General features: G+C 35.8%; 1 protein-coding gene across 1 annotated transcript; it reads right to left on the bottom strand.

Annotated features, from left to right (window-relative positions):
• Positions 1-340: 340 nt before the first annotated feature.
• On the bottom strand, positions 341-6,122 carry LOC132936914 (uncharacterized). Its single transcript, XM_061003724.1, is given in 11 exon segments — positions 341-540; positions 603-1,098; positions 1,162-1,266; positions 1,327-1,503; positions 1,557-1,689; positions 1,752-2,062; positions 2,124-2,234; positions 2,294-3,707; positions 3,709-4,550; positions 5,344-5,550; positions 5,634-6,122. Coding segments are annotated over 11 exon segments (4,074 nt in total). The 5' UTR covers positions 5,791-6,122; the 3' UTR covers positions 341-419.
• Between the last annotated feature and the right edge of the window lie 4,695 nt (positions 6,123-10,817).

Here is a 10,817-nt window from a genome sequence, read left to right as displayed (position 1 = left end):
ATTGTTTTTTATTTTATTTATACATTTATAAGATTTTTTAATTAAATATATTGGCAAAAACATGGTTATAGCTTAAACAATTATACAGGAAAAAAAAATATTACAAGAAAACATTGTAAACTATCTTACATATCTAGCAAAAGCATACTGATACGGTATAGAGTATTTACAAATTATACAATATAAAAATTATACATTTACATACAAAGTATACATTATAAAGGTGTTAATACTACAAATTTATACACTAATCTAATATTTTACAAAAATATTTACAAATTAAACAATAATCTATTATCAAGTATTTACATTATATAACAATTAATAGGCTAATATTTACAAGTTATTTACAATAATCAATATATAACAAAACAATAAAACTATATAACAAAAAAATAAGTAAAGTTTCTGAAATAAAACTATTTAGGTGTGTAACAAAGAAGCTCCCTCATAAACTCTTTATCCAGTTTACTCAATCGTCGCCCTCTGTCATCTACCTCATAGTCGAGTTCAGGCCATTCATCCTCGGGTTCATCTTCCCTATAAAATATAAAAGTAAAATCATTACAATAATTTAAAAATATATAAATGTATTAACTCACTCTATACTATAATGTCCATGTGCTAATGTATGTATTTTATCCTCTAGCACCACCCTCTTGTCATCATAGCTGTTATACGTTAATTTCTTTGTTTTTATCGTCATCAGTTGGTGGTTGAATGATCTTATCGATACATTCTCTGTATATAATTCCAATCCATCTTCTTCAAACAAACACTTCCTATGATCTTCAAGAGTCATGTGGTTTTTAACCACATGACCTCTTATCCCCTTCGCTTTGATTTTTTCACCACCAACTCTTTCCTCCGGTCCGGCATACACATTGAAAGCATATGACTTGGCTCTCAATCCACAGAATTCAGTAATTATATCACCATCCACTTCATCAGAAAAGTATCCTGGGGACTTCTTTCTTTCTATCACATAGCACGGATGGTCACTGGGTAGGTTGCCAGTATCCATCCGGTCCAACAAGCTACTGTTAGCCGCCAAGTCTTTGTAGAAGTCATCCGTTTGAATGTGATACACTAGTGAATCTAGAAAAAGAATGATATTAAATTAATATAATATATACATGAGATTATTTTAATTATATTTACCTGTGTCAGTATACATAAGAGTTAATCTAGGGCCATAGTGTTTCTTCATTACATTGTAATGATAGTCATACATCATTGTTTTTGATATGTCTAGTACTGCAAATCCTGAAAAATAATAAAATGTGTTAATAGATGTATGATAAAAGTGGTAAAAAGTATATTTACCAATATATATAGGTTTATCGAATCTAATAATTGTATTCTCTAAAGCGACAGCGTTTAAGTTTTCATTATAATTGGTACAGTGTTTGAATGTACACTTGTTAATCAGTTTCTGCAACCTCCTCTCACACGACACCAACTCCATCTTCATCTCTTTCCTCTTCGATTGCATTGTTTTACCTGTAAAAATAAAATATTAATAAAAATATAATAAATAGTATAAAGTAACATACCAAATACAGCATTGTTCATCAGCTTAAAAAAGTCTTTCTCAAAATCGTTCTTAGCCTTCTTCCTCATCTCTGTGTTTAACTTAATATATTTAGCCAACCAATCCGACTGGCTAAACTGAATAACTCTGTGTACCTATAAAAAATAAGAGAAATGTTAAAAATCTGCTTAAAATCTTATAAAATATAAATATTTACTTTTTCAACTATCAAACCATTCTTAATGGCCTGCTGTAGGTTCCTATAATGTATGATGTAATTCTCCTTTTTCTCAAATGTCGCCATCAACTTCCTCACCTTCGACCCTCGAGGCACGCTGTTTTGCGGCAGGAAAGGCAGGTCGTTATGCTTATCATGTAATTTTTGTGGGTATGTTACATCCACCTCATACACTCGCCCTATGGGTGATGTGTCGTTCAAATCATCAAGTCCGTTTAATGTAGGTTCGACCCAGTTGAACCCACCGTACGGCATGTACTGGGACATTGCCCACCCGTACAAGTTGTTACCTATAAAAAAAAAACTTAATAAGTATGAAAATATTATTAAGTTTTGAAAAAATATACTTACAGTCCTGATACACTATCCACGATTTCTCTTTTGTCTCATCATACCCCGGGGTCTTTGCATTATTCGCCTTCGCATATCGTTTGCTCGCTTGAACCAATCCACCACGTATACCTATAAAAATAAATAAGATTATTATATATTATATACACATTTAAAAATAATATACTAACCATTCTCGAACATCAACAACATGTCGTAATCGTCCAGCAACTGCAGCTTTTGCCCCGTGAACTTAAGCATCGCATCGAAACTAAGTCCAGGGGCGGTGAAATAATGGGCGGCGTCCAGGTTGTATGCCCTCATGCACACGTCGCGGAAGTTTTCGAACACATCAGCCAACAGCAATACATCGATTTTGAGATACAGGTCTGAATACTCGCCCAACGTCGTACAGCCAAAGTGGTCCCAAACCAACTTCGCGTGCTCAAAGTCTTCCTCCTTAATCCCGGTCTCTGTCAACGTACTATAAAATTCTCTCTTCCTCGGTAACCTCGTCTCCTCCAGCCGCTCCCAACTATCCGTGTACTCGTACGGGTACACCCCCTTACGAGTCACGAGCGGCATATCTCCGGCGACAAAATGTTTGGCTGTCTCACGGAAGTTCTCATGTTCGGGTGTAACTAAATTTTCGGCCAGGGACGACAGACTCGACGCCATGAACCGGAACGTGTCGATAAACCGAACAGTGAAGGTACTACTTATATATTTCGAGAAAGATATAAATTTCTCCTCACTGTTCGGTATAACGTTGATCGCCTGTGTATCATACCCAAGTTCAGTGATTATGAAGTGCGAGTCGTAGTTTGAGAGATTATGAAAAAAGACAGGGACAAATTTAGGCTGTTGTAACTCTAAATTACACCTAGAGCACAAGGTCTGCCTAAATTTACCCGTTAAATGATCATGATCCCTAACCTTACCGCCCCCGGCTAATATGCATTTGCATAAGTTACACGCATTACACTCTTTATGTGTTTTTTCTTCGTCCTCAGTCATGGTTATAGGTATATTCGTCTTCATCAGACCTTCAATTTTCCGGGCCACATCAACTATCGTCTCCACAAAATGTCTCGCCACGTCTGTCCTGTTTTCGCTCCCTCTATGTTTTACCGGCCCCGCCGGTATCTCGTGTTGAACCAATAATTCCGCCGGTACGTCATCGCTCGCCTTCACAAAAAATGTATAACTCATCGGCTCATGATTTTGAATAATTGTTGTGTTCCCCCCTTTTTTCTCCTCCGCCTTCGTCAAGATCGCCTCGAAATCCGCGTAAATGACAAACGGGTGCCTAACCGTGTTTTTCCACGCCCTGAATTCAACACAATCACCCTCCTTCGGCATCTCCGGTAATATTGGCTTGTGCGCCCCACAAATCAATTTATGTTGGTCCAGGGCCTCCTGTCCGCTCAACTTGTATTTATGCCGCCTGTCATCGAATGATGTGAAACACCTCTTGCAAAACACTACTCCCCCATTGTGTCTCGTTTTCTGCGCACGTATGAGCCGTGAAAAATTCGAAATGTAAACATAGTGCGAGTTATTTTCGCCGTCCGTCACCAACAACAGGTCGAAATGATCCTTTTTTTTCTTCGTCGACCACACGTAACGGATACACTTCGTACGTTGGGTACTTACGGGGTGCCTGGAATTTTTTGTCGAGGCCGTATACATTTATAGAGACGTTATTATTATTTTTTTCAAATTTGGCGATGTCTGATAGTGGTGTCGGGAACGATATACTGTTAAAATTATAATTTTTCTCATGCTTTTTATAATTTTCTCCGACACAATATTTATATCTATCAGATAAATTTTCGGCTACAAGCCTCGCCAAAATCGCCCACTTGAAGCACTCCTGATCCGTGTTTTGTGGGTTGATGGTCCCCCGTTTTCTATCTATATATTCCGGTAGTTTAATATACGACGAGCCGCCCATCGGTGTATATTTATACACGGCCAACAACAGCCCATCGATCGACTCCAGTGTAAATCCACTACCCCTCCCGATGTAATCATCTTTCTCCTGAACCAACTTCATATACGCTCTCTCTACAATAGTTCTTATATCGCTGTCAGGGTAAATTTCTGTCGCCACTGTTTTAAATGCCCGGTTCTCCGATGAATTGGGGACGTTGGGCCGGTTGTACGTAGCTTCGAGCTTCAGGTTGAATTTAATAGTATGTTTTTGTACGGAGGTCTTTAATAAAATGACTAGTTCAGGCATGAGGGGTCGGATAAAGTCGGAATAAATCGTTGTATTGCCGATATTTTTAGCATAGTACCAAACTATTTTTCTATTTGCGGACGACAAAATTTCTACAAACCCTGGAGCCTTAACGAGATTCAACCTAACCCTTTTAACGTTAGCAGCCGAGGCGGTATTGGCCGTAGAAACGCGTTTACCGTTGACGGTAACGGTGTAAGAATCTTTAAAAATAAAAAAAACCTAATATTAATATCTAATAAAATTAATACCGTATCTATTAGAAATCTAATTAACCTCACGAATCTTAAAAAATAGAAAAAAAAATCTACTGATATAACTACAAAGTTATAAAAATGTTGATATATAATAAAAATCGCGTTGAAAAAATTAAATCTACCAAACGATCTGACAACCGGTGCAATGCCGGAATACTCCAACTATTACCCCATAGGATGCGACGAGTGAATTGATCGATACAATGCCGGAATACTCCAACTATTATACCATTGATCGCTTCACAGACCACTTGATAAGTTTAAAATAAAAATATAGAATTTATATTTAAAATTTATAATAAATCTAAGTAATTGATTAAGTGTTGTACGATAATTTTCTGAATTTTAAAAATCTGTTGAAAAAATTAAATCTATCAAACGATCTGACAACCGGTGCAATGCCGGAATACTCCAACTATTACCCCATAGGATGCGACGAGTGAATTGATCGATACAATGCCGGAATACTCCAACTATTATACCATTGATCGCTTCACAGACCACTTGATAAGTTTAAAATAAAAAATATAGAATTTATATTTAAAATTTATAATAAATCTAAGTAATTGATTAAGTGTTGTACGATAATTTGCTGAATTTTAAAAATCTATTTTACGATAATTATTTTTAAAAATCTGATTGATCGAGCAATAATACTTGTCGGTATATCTTTTTTAAAAAATGATCCGTTAAAATCAGTGGGTCTTTTAAAAATCTAATTCTTATAAATAAAACTAACCTGTATCCTCAAATTCGTCCATGGCTTCCATACACATTTCGTCTTCGGTTAACATGTTCGAGCCACCGGCCGGGACATCAGGAACAAATATTTGGGGTGCAATCTGAACTTGAGCTGGAGCAACCTGAACGATTCTTTGCTCTACCGGTTGTGTAATGATCGGTGCAGCAGGCATTGGTCTGAGGTGAGCCGGAACGTTGACGATACCTTGGGAAAAATAATAAATTAATATTGAATAAAAAAAAAAAATAACAATAAATTAATATTGAATAAAAAAAATTATAACATACCATGAATATTTTTCAGATGTCTATTGACATGCGATTTATAGTTGAATGTCGATGTACATACGGTACACGGAAAACGTATGCCCGCATGAGTTATTTCATGTTTAACCAAACCGTCTTTACGTGCGAACACCGACGGACACTGATCGCAGTTGAACATATTTAAAATGTTTGAAATAAAAACGAGATGAAAAATAATATAGTGTTTAAAACACTTGTAAAAATTAAAACACAGAGTGATAATAATTGATTATATTTTAAATAATGTCAAACAAATAATAAATGCTGAAAAACACATGAACGGAGCAAACACATAGAACGTGTACAAGTAACTGTGACACACTGAACGAACACACTGAACGCCGTTGCCTTTTAAACATAGAGTAATAATAATTGATTATATTTTAAATAATGTCGAGCAAATAATAAATGCTGAAAAACACGAAAGGAGCAAACGCATAGAACGTGTACAAGAAACTGTGACACACTGAACACCGTTGACAACGGCGGCAGCTGCAGCTGGTGTACGACAAGGTCGTATCGATAACAAAGGGATAATAGCCATCTATTCAATAGATATATACGATTATTTGATCGTTTTCAAAAAAACCTACACAGTACTCCAAATGTAGACATACAGTAGATATTTCTGATTTATATCAATAAGCGTTTATTTCGTGATTTTCGGCTATTTGATCGTTTTCAAAAAAACCTACGCCGTACATCAAATGTAGACATACAGTATATATTTCTGAATTATATCAATAAGCGTTTATTTCGTGATTTTCGGCTATTTGATCGTTTTCAAAAAAACCTACACCGTACTCCAAATGTAGACATACAGTAGATATTTCTGAATTATATCAATAAGCGTTTATTTGGTGATTTTCGGCTATTTGAATAAATCTACACCGTACTCCAAATATAGACATACAGTAGATATTTCTGATTTATATCAATAAGCGTTTATTTCGTGATTTTCGGCTATTTGATCGTTTTCAAAAAAACCTACGCCGTACTCCAAATGTAGACATACAGTAGATATTTCTGAATTATATCAATAAGCGTTTATTTCGTGATTTTCGGCTATTTGAATAAATCTACACCGTCATAACAATAAATATATGCGTCATACGATATTTAATAATAATATATGTTTATTTTTAATTTCACACTCAACGTTGATAGTAGGAGTTAATTACTGATAAGGAGATTTATACACCGCACACGTTACGGATAATCGTTATCACTAATGAGGAGTTAATTACTGATAAGGTTACGGTAGTTGCATCAGATGCTGATAGTAGGAGTTAATTACTGATAAGGAGATTTATACACCGCACACGTTACGGATAATCATTATCACTAATTAACTGATGGTGCGGAGGGTGCGGAGGGTGCGGAGGGTGCGGAGGGTGCGGAGGGTGCGGAGGGTGCGGGGGGTGCGGAGGGTGCGGAGGGTGCGGAAGGTGCGGAGGGTGCGGAAGGTGCGGAGGGTGCGGAGGGTGCGGATGGTGCGGAGGGTGCGGAGGGTGCGGAGGGTGCGGGGATCAGCGGTCTGAACTCCCCAAATGATACTACTAATACATATTATGAATCTTTATTAAATGCCCTTTTGATTAAAAATGGTTTCGAAACCAACATTTTTAGTGTTTATGCCGAAAAATCGCTCTTAAATACAGCGTGCACCCGAAATCCTGTAGTATTGTAAACATCGTATAGTTAAAATAATATTGTTTTTCTAGAGCTCATGTCTACCGCGTGCTGCACTTGGGTAGTACATATTTTCAATCTTTATTAAATGCCCTTTCGATAATAATGGTTTCAAAAACATAATAATTAGTGTTCATGCCGATAAATCGTTCTTAAATATACTGCGCACCCGAAATCCTGTAGTATTGTAAACATCGTATAGTCGAAATCATAATGTTTTTCTAGAGCTCAAGTCCACTGCGTGCCGCACTTGGGTAGTAAATATTTAGAATCTTTATTCAAAGCCCTTTCAATTATATATGGTTTTGAAAACATAATTTTTATAGTTCATGCCAAAAAATCGCTCTTAATTACACCGCGCACCCGAAATCCTGTAGTATTGAAAACTTCGTATAGGTTAAATAATATTGTTTTTCTAGAGCTCTAGTCAACCGCGTACCGCACTTGGGTAATACATATTATGAATTTTTATTAAATGCCCTTTCGATTAAAAATGGTTTCGAAACCAAAATTTTTAGTGTTTATGCCGAAAAATCGTTCTTAAAAATACTGCGCACCCGAAATCCTGTTATATTGTAAACATCGTATAGTCGAAATCATAATGTCTTTCTAGAGCTCAAGTCCACTGCGTGCCGCACTTGGGTAGTCAATATTTAGAATCTTTACTCAAAGCCCTTTCGATAAATAATGGTTTCGAAAACATAAATTTTTAGTGTTTATGCCGAAACATCGCTCATAAATACACCACGCACCCGAAATCCTGCAGTATCGTAAACAACGTACAGTTCAAATCGTATTTTTTTTCTAGAGCTCAAGTCCACCACGTGCCGTATTTGGGTAGTACATATTTTGAATCTTTATTGAATACCCTTTCAATTATACATGGTTTTGAAAACATAATTTTTATAGTTCATGCCAAAATATCGCTCTTAATTACACCGCGCACACGAAATCCTGCAGTATCGTAAACAACGTACAGTTAAAATCGTATTTTTTTTCTAGAGCTCAAGTCCACCACGTGCCGTTATTGGGTAGTACATATTATGAATCTTTATTAAATGCCTTTTCGATTAAAAATAGTTTCGAACTTAAATTTTTAGTATTTATGCCGAAAAATCGCTCTTAAATTCACCGTGAACCCGAAATCCTGTAGTATTGTAAACATCGTGTAGGTTAAATAATATTGTTTTTCTAGAGATCAAATCCACCGCGTGCTGCACTTGGGTAGTACATATTTTCAATCTTTATTAAATGCCCTTTCGATTAAAAATGGTTTCAAAAACATAATAATTAGTGTTCATGCCGAAAAATCGTTCTTAAATATTCTGCGCACCCGAAATCCTGTAGTATCGTAAACATCGTGTAGTTAAAATCGTATTGTCTTTCTAGAGCTCAAGTCCACCGCGTGCCGCACTTGGGTAGTACATATTTTGAATCTTTATTTAATGCCCTTTCAATTATATATGGTTTTGAAAACATAATTTTTATAGTTCATGCCAAAAAATCGCTCTTAATTAAATCACGCAACCGAAATCCGGTAGTATTGAAAACTTCGTATAGGTTAAAATAATATTGTTTTTCTAGAGCTCAAGTCCACCGCGTGCTGCACTTGGGTAGTACATATTTTGAATCTTTATGAAATGCCATTTCGATTAAAAATAGTTTCAAAAACATAATTTTAGTGTTTATGCCGAAAAATCGCTCATAAATACACCACGCACCCGAAATCCTGTAGTATCGTAAACATCGTATAGTTTAAATCATATTGTTTTTCTAGAGCTCAAGTCCACCGCGTGCCGCACGCGGGTAGTACTTATTATGAATCTTAATTAAATGCCCATTCGATTAATAATGGTTTCGAAAACATAAATTTTTAGTGTTTATGCCGAAACATCGCTCATAAAAACACCGCGCACACGAAATCCTGCAGTATCGTAAACAACGTACAGTTAAAATCGTATTTCTTTTCTAGAGCTCAAGTCCACCACGTGCCGAATTTGGGTAATACATATTAATATGAATCTTTATTAAATGCCCTTTCGATTAAAAATGGTTTCGAAAACAAAATTTTTAGTGTTTATGCCGAAAAATCGCTCTTAAATACAGCGTGCACCCGAAATCCTGTAGTATTGTAAACATCGTATAGTTAAAATAATATTGTTTTTCTAGAGCTCAAGTCTACCGCGTGCTGCTCTTGGGTAGTACATATTTTCAATCTTTATTAAATGCCCTTTCGATTAATAATGGTTTCAAAAACATAATAATTAGTGTTCATGCCGAAAAATCGTTCTTAAATATACTGCGCACCCGAAATCCTGTTATATTGTAAACATCGTATAGTCGAAATCATAATGTCTTTCTAGAGCTCAAGTCCACTGCGTGCCGCACTTGGGTAGTCAATATTTAGAATCTTTACTCAAAGCCCTTTCGATAAATAATGGTTTCGAAAACATAAATTTTTAGTGTTTATGCCGAAACATCGCTCATAAATACACCACGCACCCGAAATCCTGCAGTATCGTAAACAACGTACAGTTAAAATCGTATTTTTTTTCTAGAGCTCAAGTCCACCACGTGCCGTATTTGGGTAGTACATATTTTGAATCTTTATTGAATACCCTTTCAATTATACATGGTTTCGAAAACATAATTTTTAGTGATCATGCCAAAACATCGCTGTTAAATTTACCGCGCACCCGTAATCCTGCAGTATCGTAAACATCGTATACTCAAAATCATATTGTTTTTTTAGAGCTCTAGTCCACCGCGTACCGCACTTGGGTAATACATATTATGAATCTTTATTAAATGCCCTTTTGATTAAAAATGGTTTCGAAACCAACATTTTTAGTGTTTATGCCGAAAAATCGCTCTTAAATACAGCGTGCACCCGAAATCCTGTAGTATTGTAAACATCGTATAGTTAAAATAATATTGTTTTTCTAGAGCTCAAGTCTACCGCGTGCTGCACTTGGGTAGTACATATTTTCAATCTTTATTAAATGCCCTTTCGATAATAATGGTTTCAAAAACATAATAATTAGTGTTCATGCCGATAAATCGTTCTTAAATATACTGCGCACCCGAAATCCTGTAGTATTGTAAACATCGTATAGTCGAAATCATAATGTTTTTCTAGAGCTCAAGTCCACTGCTTGCCGCACTTGGGTAGTAAATATTTAGAATCTTTATTCAAAGCCCTTTCAATTATATATGGTTTTGAAAACATAATTTTTATAGTTCATGCCAAAAAATCGCTCTTAATTACACCGCGCACCCGAAATCCTGTAGTATTGAAAACTTCGTATAGGTTAAATAATATTGTTTTTCTAGAGCTCTAGTCCACCGCGTACCGCACTTGGGTAATACATATTATGAATCTTTATTAAATGCCCTTTCGATCAAAAATGGTTTCGAAACCAAAATTTTTAGTGTTTATGCCGAAAAATCGTTCTTAAATATACTGCGCACCCG

This window comes from Metopolophium dirhodum, chromosome 1 (genome assembly GCF_019925205.1).
Source record: "Metopolophium dirhodum isolate CAU chromosome 1, ASM1992520v1, whole genome shotgun sequence".
Classification (NCBI taxonomy): Eukaryota; Metazoa; Arthropoda; class Insecta; order Hemiptera; family Aphididae; genus Metopolophium; species Metopolophium dirhodum.
Note: the sequence above shows the minus strand (reverse complement) of the source record. Positions and strands in the feature narration are given on the sequence as shown.